This window comes from Sphaeramia orbicularis, chromosome 8 (assembly GCF_902148855.1).
Source record: "Sphaeramia orbicularis chromosome 8, fSphaOr1.1, whole genome shotgun sequence".
Taxonomy (NCBI): domain Eukaryota; kingdom Metazoa; phylum Chordata; class Actinopteri; order Kurtiformes; family Apogonidae; genus Sphaeramia; species Sphaeramia orbicularis.
The window spans coordinates 27,517,753-27,537,826 of record NC_043964.1 but is presented as its reverse complement, the minus strand read 5'-3'; the positions used below and the strand labels follow the sequence as shown (position 1 = coordinate 27,537,826).

At 39.9% G+C, this 20,074-nt stretch overlaps 1 protein-coding gene and 1 long non-coding RNA gene across 3 annotated transcripts; one reads left to right on the top strand and one right to left on the bottom strand.

The window, feature by feature from the left end:
- The first annotated feature begins 633 nt into the window (after window positions 1–633).
- Window positions 634–19,248, top strand: usp36 (ubiquitin specific peptidase 36). Of its 2 annotated transcripts, none has more exons than XM_030141037.1 (20): window positions 634–762; window positions 4,766–5,031; window positions 5,174–5,395; window positions 5,876–5,986; window positions 8,179–8,281; window positions 8,382–8,449; window positions 8,893–8,963; window positions 9,073–9,155; window positions 9,279–9,390; window positions 9,481–9,621; window positions 10,202–10,302; window positions 10,407–10,545; window positions 10,639–11,001; window positions 12,218–12,442; window positions 12,876–13,000; window positions 13,103–13,807; window positions 14,764–14,981; window positions 15,269–15,457; window positions 15,618–15,733; window positions 17,081–19,248. In XM_030141037.1, exons 2-20 carry the CDS (start codon window positions 4,779–4,781, stop codon window positions 17,210–17,212), a joined length of 3,477 nt encoding a protein of 1,158 aa, XP_029996897.1. In that variant the 5' UTR covers window positions 634–762; window positions 4,766–4,778; the 3' UTR covers window positions 17,213–19,248. The 2 variants fall into 2 exon arrangements, with proteins under 2 accessions (XP_029996897.1, XP_029996895.1); XM_030141035.1 differs by having other exon boundaries at window positions 14,761–14,981.
- On the bottom strand, window positions 18,115–19,847 carry LOC115423980 (uncharacterized). Its single transcript, XR_003936036.1, has 2 exons — window positions 19,756–19,847; window positions 18,115–19,645 (listed from the first exon to the last, which is right to left on the bottom strand). It is a non-coding gene; the product is annotated as an uncharacterized LOC115423980 (long non-coding RNA).
- Between the last annotated feature and the right edge of the window lie 227 nt (window positions 19,848–20,074).

The window sequence follows — 20,074 nt, the reverse complement described above, 5'->3', positions numbered from 1 at the left end:
ATCGTGTTGAGGATAAACTTAGGGTTCATCAGTATGTTGTTGATACTCAAGAATAAGTGCTAAGAACTGCTTTGCGGCCTTGTAACATAATTCTACTGCCGCCTAGTGGAGAAAATACTATGAGGCATCCATCAGACATTTCTCCATCAGTATGCCAAGGTACCGTGCAAAGTGCGACTTCATTATAGAGTTACAGCTGTGTAATACAAGGTTGCAGCTGTTATATACATAGAGGGTAAAGTGCATGTTGAAGTGAATCCCCACCTTATGTTTTAACGCATTTGATCTTCTCAGCGCGACGTGGAATTGGGTTTCAAAATGAAGAATACCTACCTACTATTATAAGGGGAATATTTGGTGATCCGCATTAAGGGTGAGTATTAAGTCCACACAAGCTAAAATAAACGATGCATTATGCTTTATGTCATAATATGTGAAAGTCCACCATAAAGGAGAATAAATGACCAGTCTTATTACATTAACACTGTTAATCATGTATTCTTCCAATTGCATCAATGGTAAACAGCTCTGTCTGGAAGTCACGTGTGTCTCGCTCTCGAAAGCGCAACGTCAGTTCAATCTCCAATTGGTGGAAACTTTTAGCGACAGCGTGACCTGTTCTCTGATTGGCTCTTGAACCGTGCCAGTCATAGTTGTCCCCGCCCTCTGATAATGCAGCATGGGCGAAAATACCAGACCCAAGCGCTACAGCTGAGGAAGCAGACCCACTACTGCCGATGTTTTTGGACGGTTGAGCTAAAGGTGAGTGAAGGAAGGGCTATGGGATATTTGTTACAATTCCTATGGATCACATTTAAGGTGTTGTCTTTGAGTAAATTGGCAGGATGTGGTGACTAAGGATTGCTAGCGCAGGGACGCCGAAATGCTAACCCACATTGCAGCAGTGAGGGAGGTTGGAGGCTCTCGCCACGTTAAGTTAGCTCGCTTTGCTAATTTGTGGCTCCTGTACGCACAAGATTAACCATAAAAATGACACAACAGCCTAGAGTATCGGACGAGTGATTTAATATTTCAGGGGTAGACATTAAAGAAGCAGGTACGACAATTTCTTTTCGACGCTTTTGTCGACATTGTGGTTGTGGCTAGCAGCTTAGCATATAGCTAGCGGTATTGCTGGCTATTATGACTGGCCCGAAGAGTGCAGCGTTACAGCTGGCGTTAAAGCTGGTGTATAGCGGTATAGAGGATAACTTTGTACTGCCTGAGGTTGATAAAACGACCACTCAGCGGTGACACATTAAAAACCCGAGGCGCTAATAAGCCTCTAATAACCAAGCTACTACAGTGTGATTTTAGGGAGAAGTGACAGCAGCATTAGCGCTGCTTCCACTGAGTCAAATCCTTCGTCTGACTTCATCACCCACGAGGACTTAGTTGTGGGTTTTCTAATTTTTGGGCTCATAAAGCCTCTTGCAATGAATAATGTTAAATATTCAGTTGGTATTTACGCTGTGATTTAGCAAAATGACCTTGCCACAATTGTAATCATTTGCGTTTATTTAGTCATATGCCAGAAGTTGTCATGTCATTTATAAGTAATATTTAATGTAGATGTGGGTAAATGTCTCGGTAAATCTTAACACATTTAACTACACGGTTGTACTCAATCATCCTCAGCTATGGATACGGTACTTTGCATAGCTCTTGAAGGCATCACACGTCATCATATCTTTAAAACCGCAACTTTTCTGTCCACATTCCTCACTGCACATTTTTTGCACGATGAATGTTGCTAAAAATCATGTTAATATGCCAAATGAACCCCTATAAAATATACTCTGCTGAAAATCTAGGGAGGGCTTGTGCTGTGAAATCACATTATGAACACTAAGTGTTGACACTGTTGGGGTAGTTTGTAAACATGATGGACAAATTATCTGCAAAACAAAGACAGGTGATATCACCTAAAACCACTATCAAAATTAGTTGCACTGTTTTATTCAGTTGAACAGTTGGATTGATGGAATCTACTTTTAACATCTGCATACAGTAAAAGCTATTTGTTCTGGACTATAAACACAAATTAATTAACAATGATTCTGGCTCACATTAGTGTCAATATCTGTATTAAAGAAATATGTTTTTGTTAACACATGATGATACAATAGAATACAAGTAGCTTCTGCCTGCCAGGTTATATAGTCTACATCCTCAAGGAGAAGCTATAGTTAACTTTTATCATTATCATCTATCATTACATGCAACTGAACACTAAACTGTGGGTTATAATGGATATTTATTGTCCTGCTCACAGTTCAGAGCTAATGTGATTGTCCAGTAGGAGCAGATCAGCTTCTGTGAGCAGATGTACTGTCTCTCTACACACTGGACACACACACACACACACTGCTGCTCAGTCTGCTCTCTTCTTCTGGTTATTTCACTGGTACAAGCTATTTTCTGACAGCATTACATAAAAATTGCTTCGGCCAGTGCTGTGTTGGGTAAAGCAAAAGTGAGATCACCTGACCGCAGTCTCATTGGCAAGTTTTCCCAGTTGCATGTTCTCCATATATTACATTCCTTTTTTACCGGAATATTAAGTAAATGTCACATTGTTTAGGGGCATATCAGGGCCTGATTACTATTTAAATAGTCCTGTTAGTTTTAGTTTAGATGATCAGGTTCAACATGATAAATAAATAAATAAATAAATAATTTACATTAGAAGCTGACATTTTTGGGCATTTTTCCAGTTTGGTGATACTGTTATGTAATCCAGCATTTTTCTCCTTGCTCTCTCTTCGTCAAAACTCTAATTTGTCTCCTCTGAACAATCTCCACCATTAGCGTTTCTATTATTATATTAGGTCCATAAATCTAGACGTTGTTTAAGTCATGGAACTTATCTTAAAACATGCCAAAAGTAAAAAACCATCCCTTTTTAATGGCAGCATTATAGAGAATTAACCAATCAGTGTAGCCATTCAGATACACCAAACATAAAATAACACAAATGACATGACTAATTGTTTTTTAATTAGATTTATTTCTCTCTCCTGTGATGACAATAATCTGATGTAACTCCTGTGTTGTGGCCAGTGATTTATCTTTCTTTCTTGGTCTCACAGTTGCATCCCTGCAGTTAGCTGTGTCCCTGTGGGCTGTGTCGTTCTTAGTTGTATCAGTATCAGCAGCACGTGAAGGTCGTTGTGCCCTTGTGCATACAATGCATGTTCAGCCCTCCTTCCCTCTTCATGACGTCACAGCCCACTCTGATGAGCACGACTCTGATGGGACCCCATGCCGCTGGTGTTTTGTGTGGCACATCTACATGACATGCTTTCACTTTCGGGCTTTTAGCGCGTGAGGCACCTCTGTTACATTCCCAGTAATTGAGGCAATAGGAAGGTGAATGATTGCTTCGCTCTCTTCTCAGTCAGCACTGAACATGTTTTGCCAGTCTGCTGACATTTGTAGAAAATAACACATCACAAATCATTCACTGGGCTGACTCTGGCAGACAGTTGTTGTGAAAATGTGCACACACTGTAATCTATACTGAAATGGTCCTTTCAAGTGCACTCAGCTACACTGTATTTAAAGAGACAGTAGTCAACTAATGCAAAGGTCTTTTTTCCCAGTAACATTTATGTTTTTTGAGACTATAAATAGGCTAGGCATGTCACTATTATTACATAATACAATTATTTGAGTGAACTGCCGTTATTGTGTATAATCATGTTGTATATCTGCATTCACTTTTATGAAACATCTGGATGAAACTAGAAGTTCATCACTTCCACATCACGTTCCATCTTTTGAGATGTGACTGGTGGTCATTTGATGATGTTGTCTAATTGTGCTTCTTTCACATCTATCTTCTGTTGAGCCATACTGGTAATTTCTTTGCATATTTCAGTAATAGGCTTTGCTTATTTAAGTTATTTATGATAAAAAATGTAGTTATTTCCAGCTAAAAAGTGAACAGAAAGGTATGTTTCAGTATCCAATAACAATAAATGGCAATTCATTATTCTTTAGTTTAACTGTATGTGTATAACTGTTTAGACTTGTGCTCTCATAGTGCCATGATACGAACTATAAAAAATTGTATGTCTCCTAAAATGTGACCAACCTAACCACAGATATTAAGACAGAATGACATAAAATACCATTTTAATTAAGAAATATGCCTTTAGGTGTGATAAACGTCACAGTAAAATGATTGAGAAGGCGGGAAATGATGAAGCATAAACAGGTTGTATTAGAATTTGTCTTGGCTGTGAACAGCAGCTGTTTATGCCTTATGTGCTCTAAATACTCGTCCTGTCTTATCAACACCCTCCCCCACCTTATGTTACCAGTGCCTGATGTCTTGCATAACTGTGAGGACAGCTGCCAAGACACAGCTGCCTCCTCAGACCTTAACACGGCCAATCTGTATATCTCTGTAAGACTTTTATAGTGGACTTGAGAGGTAATGATTGAAGTCCCATCAGACAAGGTCATTAATGACCACTTAAGTCATTAACTAAGAGATAATTTAACATTATTAAATCATGGCGTGGCATCATGTCAAGGTAAAGTTGAGGACATTAATGCTGCCATTGTCAGAGGTTTATGTGCTGCTCCACTAACTGTGTAAATAAAAGAGAGCAGTGATTCTACAATGAAGAGGATGATTAGGGTCTCCACCTAGTACATGAAGTCCAATCCCCCACTTTATGAAAATAACATGAAGGGGGTAATTTGGATTTATTCAGCAAACAGTCTTATGTGTATGATATGTTGTCTTCTGCAGTGATGTTCCAACAATGCCGATAGTAGATAAACTCAAGGAGGCATTGAAACCTGGTCGAAAGGAGACGGGCGATGAAGGCGACCTCAACAAACTGTTGGCCTCTTCTGCCAAGAAAGTCCTTTTGCAGAAGATAGAATTTGAACCTGCCAGCAAGGGGTTCTCCTATCAGCTGGACAGTTTAAAGAACAAGTATGTGATCCTCAATCCGAGGAACGAGGCTGCAGCAGGGCAGAAGGCCACAGAGCCTGCCCAAATAAAGAGGCAAGGTAAGCTCCAAATGAATTTGTATTCCTAAAACAATCTGTCTTAAAAAGTTTTTATATTTCAATGTAATTTTAGTTTGTTTTGTAACAATAGATCTGATGCTGTGGTCTGCTGTTAACGTCACAAAATGTCTTCCTCCTTCAGCCTCTGAGAATGTTGTTGGGAGCCAGAGTGATGGCATTCCTGCCCCACAGAAAATGCTCTTTCCAGGGAACAAGCTGACTCTTAAATGGGAGCGAGTGTACAGGGTGGGAGCCGGCCTCCACAACCTAGGAAACACCTGCTTCCTCAACTCCACCGTGCAGTGTCTCACCTACACCCCGCCACTTGCCAACTACTTACTCTCAAAGGAGCACAGCCGTGCCTGTGAGTACTTGACTTATGTAGAGTAACAGCACTTATCCTCCTATTCACTAACTTTTTTTTTCCAACACTCTGCTCCAATATAGTTACAAATTTGGGAGGTGACTTGCTACTGTTTACCTATGTGAAAATTAATACAAAGGAAAAGCAGCTGGGGAGGATCAACAAAAACAGATGTTAGATTGCCAGTTTTTGTCTGGCTACAAAACATTCATCAGTTTATGATTTAATTATTTTTTTTACAAACTATAAAACAAGCTCAGTGACATATATCTCAGATTGTTAATTAAAGTAATCATCAGATTTTTGCCTTTAATTTCCAATGTATGTCTGAATATCTGTCTTAAAAATGCATGACAAAAATACTTGTAATTCCACTCTTGCCATATGTTTCTCTAACACTATCAGGTTTTTTAAATGGTATATACAAGCTAATTTACAGTTTTGTGACTAATTTCTTGCTGTGCTTTGTTCTTGTTTCAGGTCATCAGTCAGGCTTTTGTATGATCTGTATAATGCAGAACCATATCATCCAAGCCTTTGCCAATACAGGCAATGCCATAAAGCCTGTCTCCTTCATCAGAGACCTAAAGAGTAAGTCTGTCGCATTCCTTCAACACTGTGACTGTCTGAGCAGGCTGCACTTGCTTCTTACAATGTAGGTTGTGTGAGGAGTCACAGACACCTGATTTTTGGTTGAATGCTGCCAGAGGCTCAGTGACGCAATACTGGCTACAGTGTGTCATGTGACGAGTCGGTAACTGCAGAGCATAAGTGGAACGTCGAGGCTGGGGGCTGTGAATGAACAGCATGTAGTGAAGAGAGATGAGGTGTTAGTTGCACCTTGACATGATAAGGTAGAGTGCTGTAGTCTCACAGGACGCACCCCTTTCCTTCTATCTACCTGCCTGCTACTTTATGTGCTGCTGCAATCATGTCTCCACCTCCTGCGTGTCTTTTTCTGTCTCTGCCTCCCCCATCGTCTCCCCTCCCTCCCTACTTCCCTGATGCCCTCTCCGTCTCCTTGTGACTGCGGGCTGAGAGGAGCAGCTTTAGCACAAAAATGTACTGTCCACCTTTCCCATTCTTTTCAGATGGCACAGACACAGATACAGACTGTTTGTGTCTTTATTTTGTTTTAGTTTGTCTTAACATTCTGTTAGATGGTTGCCACTAGTGCTGCAACCAATGATTATTTTCATTCTTAATCTGGTTATATGTGTAATTAATCGTTTGATAAAGTGTAGGTCAGTGTTTCCTATAGTTCAAAATGAAGTTCTCAACCCACATGTATTGACCAAGATAAAAAGAATCCAGAGAATTTTTACTTAAAATGTAACTTTAGCCCAGTTCTAAGTCTTAACTTCACCCATGGCGTGAAAATTACCGCAAAGTCTGAACCCTGCTGAGATGGAGGTGTTCGATGTCTGAATGTCCAGGTATGGATGTGAGATGGCAGTAATTCAGGTGTTATTCAGAAATGTGAGGTTCTGAAGGGGCTAGTTTGAGTGTTTGTTTTGGTCTGGATAGTTTGTAGATGTAAACATTTTTCATAATGTTATTTTACTGTTTTCTATCTAAAACATAGATAAAAGTATGGAGTTGACTAGTTATATATTATTATGTTGTTATTTTACTGGCCTGGTCCACCTCACATCATATTGGGAGGATGTGGCCCCTGAACTGAAAGTTTGACACCCCTGGATTAGATTGTCTGTTTCATTGTCATCACAGTGTTTTGATAATCATGTCCATCCAAAAAACTATTCAAAGTGCTTGCTGTCTGACAAACTAAATACCACAACCCTGATAATATATGCCCATAGACTTTTTGAGTTTCTTTAGATCATTGCTTCCCTCCACTCTGAAATGTAGCCCTAACGGGTAATTAGTGCATGGTGTCTTATTTCTTCTTCCCTCTCGAGTGACTCATGGTTGTAAATGCTTTGGGATGCTATGCTGGGAATGTGGCAATGACCACATTATCATTCTGCCAGCTCATACTCTCCCCCTTTTCCATTAGGAAATAACAGTAGAGCCAGAAGGTTTAGAGCTACATTAGCTTTAATGTGAGACTTTTCAGATGAGACTGAAGTCTGCTGATGTCACTAAGCTCTTTATTAGGTCACTGTCGAACTGCCAACTGAGACACTAACATTTGCCCTAAGTACCCATAAGAGAGGAATGTTTAACTATTAACTGCTACTAAATGCATTAAACAAGATTTAAGATGTGTGTAATTGCCATATGTAAACATGACAACATAATACCACACGGAAACTGATGCGCAGAACATTAAAAAAGTGTCAAGTTTTGGGATGTATAGATTTATTGGCCTTGTTGGCTGACATCTGCATATATGACTGACATTTTTCTGTTTTTGTCTGCTGTTTCATCCAAAAGCATTGAGATGAGGATCAGAAAGAAACACTTTTGTTATTTTAATTTTTTTTTTAGTAAAGATTTGTTTCCTTGGCTGAAGGGGGGTACTTGCTTGATCATTTTGCTGCTGCTGTTTTGTCACATGGTCAAAAATCTCAGCTGTTTGTCTGTGGCTCCTGATGCAACATGTAAATTGGATAAATATAGGACGTGGGTGGTCAAAATTTAATGTATGCAAGAAAATAAAACACCAAACTATATACAGATATTGATATTTTTGTATTTTTGTAATAAACATATAAATAAAACATTAATAACTGTCATAAAGTACCATGGTTGAAACACTCTTAAAGCTGTTACTGTTAATAAGTAAAAAGTTCTAATGCACTTTGTGTTTTCCACAGAAATTGCCAGACACTTTCGTTTTGGGAGCCAAGAGGATGCTCATGAGTTTTTGCGGTACACGATTGATGCCATGCAGAAAGCCTGTCTCAATGGCTACCCAAAGTAAGACTTCACAGTTTTGATTTTTTATTATTATTTGTTAAGACAAACTTTTCATCTGTGTAGTTATTTCCTTTTAATATATCATTTTTCCTATCTGTAGACTTGACAGGCAGACCCAGGCCACAACGCTGGTTCACCAGATCTTTGGAGGTTACCTCAGGTCAAGAGGTACTTTTTTTTTTTTTCCTCCCCCCAACCATAAGTGTCACAAGAGCTGTGCGGTTTTACAGTTTTCACTATCGAAGCTCATGTGCGTTGTTATTGGTCTCTTATTATTTATGCCATAATCAAATTAAAGAGGGAACATTTAAAACTGATTATTTGGTTATGATTAGGGGTTTTCTGATACCCAGACTCATATTGTCGTAAACTTTAGATTTCTCTGTACATACTATTAAAGTGTAATTTAACATCCTACATTGTAAGTGTTGATTTGGTACAAGATTAGCTTATAACATTCAGAACTAAACATTTTGACATAAAATACAAATGGATTTCTTCTAGATTGAGATCTAACTGTAAAATTGTCATACTTTATGCATAGGAAGTGAAACTGGGGCTTCTGTGAAATATTTCTGTCATATCTGTCTATCCTTGATCTTGTCTTTCAGTGAAATGCTCTATTTGTAAAAGTGTGTCAGACACATACGACCCTTACCTGGACATTGCCGTGGAGATTCGGGTAAGTTTCACAACATCTGGTTCATTTCCATGGGAATGATCGTCATGGTTGTTTTTGTAGTTAAATGCTCGTGTGCAGTACTTCGTACATTTCCATCCCTCTCTTTCAGCAAGCAGCAAACATTGTGCGAGCTCTGGAGCTGTTTGTCAAACCAGATGTGTTAAGTGGAGAGAATGCGTACATGTGTGCCAAGTGAGTCATTTTCTACTGTATGGAACGGATACCAAATGTTATGTATTTTTCCACATAAAAGTATTCGCATTGTATTGGTACATTAGGTATCATTACTCTTCTTTCTTTGTTTTTTCCCTCCAGGTGCAAAAAGAAAGTGCCAGCAACGAAGCGCTTCACAGTCCATCGAACATCTAATGTACTGACCCTTTCACTGAAGAGGTTTGCCAACTTCAGCGGGGGAAAAATAACAAAGGTTAATATAAAGATTTCTCACACCATTTGCTGTTTTAAAGTGCTCGTTGCATCTCTTAATGTACCATATTTATTTTTCTTCTCTTTTCAGGATGTCGGATATCCAGAATTTCTCAACATCCGCCCTTACATGTCTCAGAGCTCAGGTGATCCTGTAATGTACGGCCTCTACGCTGTCCTGGTGCACTCTGGCTACAGTTGTCATGCTGGCCACTACTACTGCTACGTCAAGGTACAATGATGAAATCCACATCTATTAATGTGAAGAGGGAGTGGCCATGGCTCAGGAGGTAGAGCGGGTCGTCCAATAACTGAGCCGGCGGTTCGAATCCCACTCTGTTCTAGTCATGTGCTGTTGTGTCATTGGGCAAGACACTTTACCATCCTTGCCTCCAGTGCTGCTACTCACACTGGTGTATGAATGTGTATGAATGTCCAGTGGTGGTCGGAGGGGCCACGCTTCTGTCAGCTGTGGCTACATATGTAGTTTACTACCACCACAGTGTGAGTGAATGAATAATGGATCCACTGTACACGCTTTGAGTATGCGTCCATAGAAAAGCTATGTAAATCTAATCCATTATTATTATTATTATTGTTATTATTATTATTATTATTATTATTATTATTAAGAGTACTAGCATACGACAATTATAGTATTTTTCTACCTGAGGTATTGATTTTAAGAATGGTAAAGGCAGTCAAAGCATTAAGTGCATTGTTTATTTACTTTCAAAGAGCAGAAGATTTATGTGAAATCTGTGTTTTTTGGGAATTTTTTATTTATTTTTTGTCTGTCTTCATCTTTGTAGGCAAGTAACGGACAGTGGTATCAAATGAATGATTCAATGGTGCACTCGAGTAACATCAAAGTAGTCTTGAACCAGCAGGCTTATGTGCTTTTCTACCTGAGGTAAGATGCAGACAGAGCTGCCAGAGATCAAATAGTACGTCGTCTTGTTGTTGTTGCTTGTTATATATTTAAATAAATCCAAGTCTTGTATTTGTATATTAAAGGATCCCTGAAACCAGAAAGAATGCAGATGGGCAGACCACCAAACAGGCCATGTTGCATTCTGGGAAGAACAATGCATCCTCTGAGCAGATAAAGAGGACCAATCTGAACGGTCCACTCTCCTCCCCACAGGTCACAAAGGTATAATACAAAATAACAGTCACGTTTCTTTTGTGAAATTTCTTCAAAAAAAAAAAAAAAAGTATTAACACAAATGCACGCCTTCTTTTTCAGAAACTTGAGCCTGCACAGCTTCGTAAGATTCAGTCCATGGACGGTGGTCTGGGCTTACCCGTTTCTAGAAATGGCGTGAGCAGTCAGCCGCAGCCCAGACTATCCAACTGGACATCATCCTCTAGTGGTCCACCTAAGCTGCCAGGTGGACCCTCAGTCATTGAAGAACCTTTTAAAAAGCTGAAGAAGCCCACTCCCCAGAGCCAAGCACAGTCCCGCAGCAGTACTCCTACCCCCTCCACAAACGGAGTCAGCAGGACCGAGGGAGATAAAAAGCAAGGCGGCGAAGGCAGAGGCATGGCAGCGTCTACCTCATTTAAGTCTTTGTCTGACTCCTCCTCTGCTGACACCTCTGACTCAAAGGTAACATAAACATTCATTCTAAATGCAGCTTTCAGCTTTACTTTAGCAGAATTTAGTCTATAAGTGACTGTGTTTACATTCACCTCAGTATGCCAGGTACTGGGTGATCTTTGGAGTATCCTGTCTCTGTTTTTTTTTGCATTTTAACATCTTATCCTGATTTCAGGACTGAATACAACCTTATCCCATGTTCGAGAAACTTGGATATTCTGGCTGGAGTACTCTGATAGTATCTGAGATGCTGTTATATGTATAGACCTTATCCTGGTTACTGACAGTCGAGGATCTTTCTGTCTTCATCCTACTTGTGGTGACAATGACAGAAAAACTGCTGGAAGTCATGTTTACCTGTTGATCTTGTCTCCCTGGCAGTAGATGAATACCAGTTAGACAGATCCATGATGCTATGTTGTCATTTCACAGTGTTTTAAAGCAACCTTGTTTTGTACAGCCACAGTAACTTTAAAGTTTGGCAGCCACTACTGAAATGGCAGATTAAATGACCATATTACAATGTAAATGACCTAAAGCTTTAGTTTTGCAGATTTTGGTCTATAAGTGACATAAACAGCAGCAGTAATGCCTGACCAGGATACTAGTGTTTATCATGTAAACAGGGATATGATCATCTACATTTTTCTGTCATGTTAATGGCATATTAGCAATACAGTCAAATCCAGGATGCGCCTTATAAGTGGGATACTGGTGTGAATGTAAACACAGTTTTTATCTATGAAAGAATTCGCACTCATATTTCTCTAAACATAGTTAAGGTAGTGGGAGTCACTAAAATTGGCATTTAGAGTTTGTTACTGCATTATTTAAAACACTACAGCCCCCAACAACATTAATTGTATTTTTGTGTCAGGGAATTTTAATTTTATTATGGATGAAACTGATGAATAAGACCACACATACCTGTTACTACTACAGGCCGTATTTACACATTTTATGCTAATATCCTGGAAGATGTTGAAAATGGCTTACCCTTTAGAAGGAGAAACAGTCAGAACTTTTTGAGAAAAGGTGTTTCCATTGGCCATTAATTCAGTTAGCAGTTTTTCAGTAATCACCAAAACTTTCTATAGCAAGCAGAACTGTATTGTGGGAACGGGGAAATTTTGTCTTTTTTTCATCCTCCTTTTCTGATGCACTATTATATCACAAAAAATACACTATTTAAAACCCATTGTGTAATGGTCTTTGTTTGGTTCAGGACTCTGTGGGTCCTAAAAGTGCGCCTCTACCAGAGACCCCCTCCACCCCCCGGAAAGGCTCCAACGGTCTTGCATCTCCAGCAAAGAGTGTGGAGCGCTCTCAGAGCACAGAGGACCAGAAGACGGCGAAAATAAAACCCCCGGCCCTCAACAACATCACATCTGAAGCCACCAGCACCATGTCACCTCCACCTGCCAAGAAACTGGCCCTGTCAGCCAAGAAGGTGACCCTTACCCCCATCCACTGCAGCAGCACCACTTCTTCTGTCGTTCTGAAAGCTCATGATACCAAACTTCACTACTGTCCCAAATCTGACCTTTTGATTTCAATGAGTAATTTTTTAAGGCAAGAATACTCTCCTTATTATCTTTTACTTCCTGCTATGTACAGTTTAACATTATTTCTCCAGTGTGCCTGTCTAATCAACCACATAGTAGCACCTGTTTAGAGTTTGTCTCCTTTTCCTTTAGTTTCTTTTTTTCTAACCATTTCGAATTCTTCTCTGCCATGCCCCCTCCTCTTTGTTCTCCTCCCTCCATCTTTTCCCCCCATCCTTTAATCATCCCCATCCTTATTTGATTCTCTTCCTTATTTTTGTTACATTCATGGCTATTTTCTTTAGACCACCAAGTTTTTATTTATGTCGATAACTGCAGGCTCGCAGCCGGAGTCTGAGCAGCATTGATGCTCTGCCCCCTTTGCCACGCCAGCCGTCCAGTGACCCCATGCATCAAACTCAACTTAACTCCCTCACTTTTGCTTCACCTAGTCACGCTCACAGGTATGGAGTGTGCACCGCTCATCCCGCTGGAAACACACTGCAGATTATGCATCACAGAACAAATCCAGTCAGTGCAGACGTTTTCTCCTGTTCTCTTCCCAGAGCTGGTCCATTCCATTCATCCGAAGTCCAGTCATCGCCTTTTGCCCGCCTAAGTGGAACCTTCAAACAGCAGAGCCCTCAGAAATGGCCCCTTCTCTCCACACTGCAAAAACCAAATGCCAGCCTTTCTCTTACAACCAACGGGCTTCACAGTCCCTGCCCAAAGAACAATAAGTCTTCCAACAACCTCAGCTCTGTGGTCCAAGAGCCCGATTTCAACAGCCCCTCTGCCCAAAAGGTGACCCAAAAGAAGAAGAAGAAAAAGAAGCGACGTCATTCTGAGGTTGAGGGAGAAGCAGAGCCAACAACATCCTCAGCTACAGTGACACAGCCTGACACTGTGGAACCAGCCAGTGAGAAGAAGCGGAAGAAGAAAAAGAAAAAACGAAAGAGGGAAAATGAGGATGGAGAGAAGGCAAAGGAGAGAGAGTGCGTCCAGTCACACCTGGACACATCGAACCAAGAAGAGGATTGGTGTGAGGGCGGAATATGGAGCCTAACATCCCATCCAATCTCAGAAAAGTCCAAGCAAAAGCCTCAGGTAGACGCCACAACCCCAGAGCAGTGTGAGCCTGAGTCAAATCAGAAAGAACAGGGAAGGGACTGTTGGTTGTCGAAGAAGAAGAAGAAGAAGAAGAAAAAGAGGAAAATGCAGCTGATGGAGGCTCTGCAGAACATTACTTCAACAGGCTCTGTATCAGAAAGGTAAGTTCATATTTACATGTTTAGTTATAAATGTATTGGCCTTTTTCCTTTTAGAATGTACTTAAAGAAAGGAAATTAATGTGTTCCAAGCTACCCTTCATTTCCTGTTTCCAGTGCAGTATTTTTCATATTAGACAGTCACTGCAAGATGTTGTGATCAACACTTAACACATATTCACCCAATACCTGTGAATCTTTGCTTGAGCTTCCTTTTTTTGTTGATCACGACAAGATTTCTGTCAAACTGACCAATCATCTGTCTCCCATATAAACCACTGAGCCAAACAAGTCACACTTCGCCAAACCCCTTTGTTTGTGGTTGTGGAGACAGTGCAGAAATTACAACATTATTGCTGCTAAGGACAGCCCTCTGATGTTACATGCAAAAGCAGAGGTAAACTGTTGCCAACAGTGATTGAAGTGGCTTTCTGCAAGACCTGTTTGACATAAAGTCAGCTAAAGACAGCTGCTGAGCACCAGTTATGCTGCTGTAACAGTGATGGACAAGTGATTTTTGAATGGCAGAGTAATTATTTTTTGATAAATTCATTCACTATAATCATCGGTTTTTCATATTTTAACTAATTCACTTTGTGCAAATAGTGCAGTCCCTCCAGGCACCTTCTGTAGATTTTGGCATTTTTTCAGTTGCTCCGGAAATTTCATATCTGTAAATTCCTACAATCGCATATTGCATAGCCCATTAGTTTGTTTTCAGGAAAGCCCAAAACAAACTGCAAAATGCTGGAGAAACTGATAAGATCATCATCTTAAAATACTTTATTTGTACAACTTTGGAAAATCTAATGGTTTAGGCAGATGCTTTAACCTTGTGGCTTTCATTACCCTCAGTCATAGTTTCCTTTTGTCTTTTAATGCCTACAAATGCGAATTTCCCCTGTTTACATTGAGCACAAATGTAACCATCCTAAATGTACTTTTTCCTCTAACAGCAGTTTGGAGACAAAGGCCCCGGTTGTTCTGAAAGATACAGGAGATTTGATATTGCTGAAAACGAAATTGAAGATGAAGAAGAAGAGGCTAAAAGAAGAAGTGAGACTGTGGGAGGAGAGCAGACGATGTGCAGATGAGCCAAGCAGTGAATCTCAAGCAGAGGAGCCCCCCACCAAAAAGAATACTGCTGAGAAAGATAAACTGAGCCAGCAGAGGACAGGTATGTCAGAGGCAGCATGCATGCATATTGATCACATGCAGAGATCTGTGCTTTCACACAATACAATACAGTAGGAGATGTGTGATCTTGTTGCCATGCCAACACAGAACTTAATTTACCCTTTTGTGTCGGTAAGTCATTATGTGGGAATTGCCTCACACCACCACAGCCTCCTTTCATTTAAGTAACAATTATTCAGAGCGGACTTTACAAGACGCCACATTTAGTTACTGTTCACTTGAGAATTTTATTGTCTTATTTATTTTTGGTTCTTTATCTGTATCCAGCTCCAGTGGTCGTGTGGGACAGCCAAGTGAAGGACGGCTACAAGCGCAGCCATGCTCCAGCCACTGATGGGAATGTGTCTGGAGATGCTGCGACCCATACTGCCCCGGCAGCCTGGGATGGGAAGAAAACAAGTGGGGTGGTACAAGAGCTGCTCAAAAATGCTACAGATAAAGCTTATGGAGCCAATGGTGAGTAAAAAAACTCTACTGGAAAAAAAAGAAGCCCTAACGAACAGCATCTAGACACCCCATGAACCTGGATGATTGAGACGCATTAATTTGAAAGTTGTTAGTAAAATTTGTCAGAAAGTATGTTTATGTGCTTACACATTTTGTCTGTCTACTTTAGTCCTCAGCTGGGATGGAGAAGCGTCTGTAATTAGTCGAGATGCTATTGAAGATGCCCACCATGCCATGTGTGAAACTGTGATTGACGAATGGGATGAAGACTTTGACAGAGGAAAGGTAACAACAACATGAAACTGAAAATTAATTCATCTTAAAGGTTCATCATGTAAAATGTAGGATGCCTAATTGCTAGAAATCTTTACGTCACCTGAAAGAAAGAATAGTGTTTTTGGAACCTTGATATGTGTGGTTTATAGCTCAAAATAGACTACTACTGCGTTCTATTTTATAGGAAATTACGTCCAGTCTTACAACACATTACCATCACCTCCTTTGTGCGAGAGTTGACCAGAGTTTTTATTCTCTAAACCAGTGATACTCGAAGTGTGGTCCCCTCAAGTGGCCCGTGAGAGGATGTCATAAAAAAAGTTTAATTTATATCAGTGTTTCTCAAGTACAAATAATTGTTTTCTAAATTAAAAGCGAATCAGATGTGGCCTAAATAAGCCTAAGAGTTGACTTTTACTGAATTTGTCTATACAAACCCATGCTTTGCGTCACCGTCTCTGTACAGTTAGGTTACCTGGGTTGCCTATTGTTATATTGTCAAAGACCTCTCGTGACTTCTGAATTGTGGTGGAAATTAAGTAGAATAGCTAACTAATCAGAAATGAAGACTGAGTTGAACAGTTTTAAAATACGGCAATTGATCGTTGACTGAAGAGAAAAGCTGGAGTAACGATGACCTATGTTAGCAGCAAGGTGGATAGATATTCTGTTAGCATCGAGCTGTTAGCACCATTTGTAATATACTGTAGACGTAATATACAAAATATAATAATATTGTAATATAGGCTGTTTAAAAAGTTCTTTTTTTAAAGGGTGGAAATGGGAAACTAGCCAGCTGATTAAGTGGTCTGTGAATTTTTTTTTTTTTTTCATGATAAAGTGGTCCTTGGTGTGAAAAAGTTTGAGAACCCCTGCTCTAAACCATAAAAATCTACAGAGTGCTAGATTTTGTTAGCGTTGTACCAGTGCTGTAGATGGGTCCACTATCATTCAGGAAAAGGGGTCAAACTTATGGGTGGTATTTGACTAGTTATGGGAAGTGACCGTACAATAGTGTTAGGAGAGAATTTGAGAAAATAAGTCACATTATTAAAATGACTATACCTACAAAAGTATGCACCACATAAAAAGAAGTATCAAGGCTAGAACTTGGACTTTTCAGGGTGTAGTGTCAGTTCAGAGGTCAAAGCAAACACACACACACAGCAGAAATAGCAAGACTCCCCTTTATGTCAGAGTACATCTAATAAGTCAGACCAATGACCAGCTTTACCCTTAGAGGTCATTATACACTACACACTGAACCTGTGAATGAACGACTGTATTTCAAGTACAACGGCTGAGCTCATTACCACCCCTCATTGCTTTCATTCTCTCCCCTTGACTTATAAACAGGTGAAGAAAATAAAAAACTATAAAAGAGAGAAGTGGAGAAGCGGAAGCAGCATCTTTCAGAAGATCCAGGACAGACGGAACAAGTGGTCTGTAACACCTGGAGGGAAGCGAGTTTTTGGAATCAGACGCTGAGTCCAGATTGTGGTTGAGATGGTGCTGATTGAAGATGGAGACAACTATACTGTATACCTGTACCCTTTCCCTTTTATTTCTCTCTGTCTTTGTGTTCAGTTCAGACCCAAATTCAAGAATGATATGTAACCCACACACAGTGCAGCCCACTGTACCTACTGTCCTTCAGGATGAATTGAAAGAATATGAAGTGTTTCCTTCAGGCATCAGTAACACTGGCCAGTTGGATTTCACATGTTTTTTAAACCAGATCCACAGTCTGTGGTTTAGACTGTTCTATGCATGCAGTGTTTAACAGAAGAGCCACTTTGTCACATTACTTTGGTGTTCTTTGAGCCTTGGTTTTGGCCCCAAAAAATGTTCTACAAAACAAAATACACTTCTGATTTTTGTAAAGGGTAATTTAAGAAGGGGAAAGTCCTTGTGCCACACTCTGGCTGTCTGATACTGAAAACTGTACACAATCTCAGAGCTAAATGCTGCTTCTGCAGACATAAGGGCTCAGCAAGTGGGAGGTTTAAGAAGTGACCTTTTTATCTTTTTCCTGGAATTATTCTATACCAAATTGCAAAAGATCCACAATTCTGTATTCATATGAACAACATTATTTTAGATTTCTGTTTATTTTTCTTATTTTATATCTTTATCTGCTGTTTTTATTTTGCTGGAGTGTCTGTGCCATGTGGCATGTTTTTAAGGACCAAATTTTGCCTGCATATTGTTGGTAAAATTAAGGTTTAAAATTGCCACCATTATCTAAACATGCATGTATGAATTGGGTAAAAAATAATGAACTATAGTAAATTTTATTTTAGTTCTAATGCGGTTTCATTGTTTTTAAACTATAATTAATTTTATTTCAGTCATGTTTATGCTTTGTGCGCAGAACATGCTTATGTTTATTTTTCTGACAGCTCATAGTGCGTCGTGCATCTGCAGAGGAGAGCGTAAGGTTGTTGGAGGAACTTAGACGGGAGCAGTTATTTTCTACAGTGCAGCTATGAAACTATGTAGCTCATCTCATCAGTCCAGCGTTCAGGATTTGCTCTGTCTGGAGGTTTGACTTCACAGTTCTCTGTAATAAACATCACCGCAAACTGTTCTTTACCAATGTACTGAAATAAAAGGGTTAAATTTTATACTTCAGGCACTGTGTTAGAATGGGATTGCAACGCGCTAATAATTTCTTTTCCCCGTGTAATTTATATCTCTATGCAATTTTTCTGACGGTCATGCTGGTCACCTAAAAACTGGGCTGAGACTCAGGAACCAGATATCCTGCACCCTATCCTCATCTCTGATCTACATCTCCTGTTGATTATCAGAGGACTCCTCCTTTTCCCTGGACCACCATCCTGCACCCTGTACATCTTGTAGAAACTGTTTTATACATGTATTTCAGGTGTGGAAACCATGGGATCATCTTGCACCGCTATCCTGGCACAGATGTGTAGAGAAATCACGATAACAAAATGCTTTGCCAGTGTAGAAGATTGTACAGTCCATCTTGTGCTTCCTGTGTTTCCCTCCAACGCTGTAAAGACTTGCCCATGCATTTCTTTTCATTCTAGAGATGTTGCCTTGAATTGGCTATAAAAAGTATAGGATTTAATGTTAAAAATATATAATTTAAAGATGAAAAGACAGGTCTTTAACGTGGTACTAATACTTGAGTCAGTTGGTGGATGTTAAACTTGACAATTTATCTGCAAATGTGTTTGCTCATTTGTGTATAGGAGAGTTGTCTTTTTTCATGCAAGACCTTCCCTATGTCACTGTAGTGTGTACAGTACAAGAGAGGCTGTGACAGTCTAAAGCTCCTAGGACGTGTTCGTCGACTGTGACATCGATGTAGGGTGTGACTCTCAAATGGACACAGGAACATTTAACCAGTATGACTGGATGGTCCACATGTTTGCATTGATGGTTCTATATTTTGCACCACCTTTTCTGACCAGGGAAGAGACCTTTCATAGTGAAAGTGGCTCTTACCACATTATAGGAAACTATAAAGGTGCAATAAAGTTGTGACTTTTGTGAACTGTTTGTGTATTTTCTGAGTGTAATTGTATGGATGAGCGTGTGAAGGGATCATGAATTCCATTCTTCAAGTTAATGTGAACTTTAACTCCCTTTGTTGTAGTTTGATATTAGTGATCAAATTAACTTGTATAGCAATGCAATGATACTACTGATGTTTTAGACTCCAGTCTATTTTATAACAGGTAGATCACCTTGACACTGGTGATGGAGTATAAGTAAGCACATCAGCTACTTTATACCTCTGCATCAAAACATCTGAGAGGTAACTATTGGACTTTTTTTACTCCATTACATCTGTGTGACAAGAGTTTAAAGAAGAGAGTGTGGGGTCTCTGCTCCCCTTCACAGGTCCACTGCTGACGTCTCCTCTGATGTCGTCCACACCCACATCTACAAACATCAAGACAATCATTTAACACTGTGTGGATGTAGAAGAGTTGATTTCATTTTGTTTTTGTAAATGTGGGTCCTGAGGAGACAGGAAGTGGATCTGTGCAGACCTCTGGATCTGATGGAAAATGACCACCGATGGATGAACGGCTCCATCAGACAGGACTCCTCCTCCACAGAGGATCTGCATCACTGTTGTCTTTGCTGAAACACAGTCAAAATCATACCCAGGTTATCCATTGTGACATCCACTGACACAACAACACAAATGTACATTTATGATCAGAGACGCAGAAAAATGCATCTTCAAAGACCAACACACTGACTTACACAGTATTGCATTTCCTCGTCCTGCTGCTGAAAACAAAAAACTAGAAAGTTGAAGATGACATACTTGAGCTTTGATAATAAAAAAAAATATTAAATCCA

What these genes read in the sequence shown, in the direction of transcription:
- usp36 (XM_030141035.1), top strand. Translation starts at nt 4,779, where the DNA reads ATGCCGATAGTAGATAAACTCAAGGAGGCATTGAAACCTGGTCGAAAG. An exon ending in TGTCTCAATGGCTACCCAAA is followed by an intron (nt 8,282 to 8,381) that starts GTAAGACTTCAC and finishes TCCTATCTGTAG; the next exon opens with ACTTGACAGGCAGACCCAGG. An exon ending in AGGTTACCTCAGGTCAAGAG is followed by an intron (nt 8,450 to 8,892) that starts GTACTTTTTTTT and finishes CTTGTCTTTCAG; the next exon opens with TGAAATGCTCTATTTGTAAA.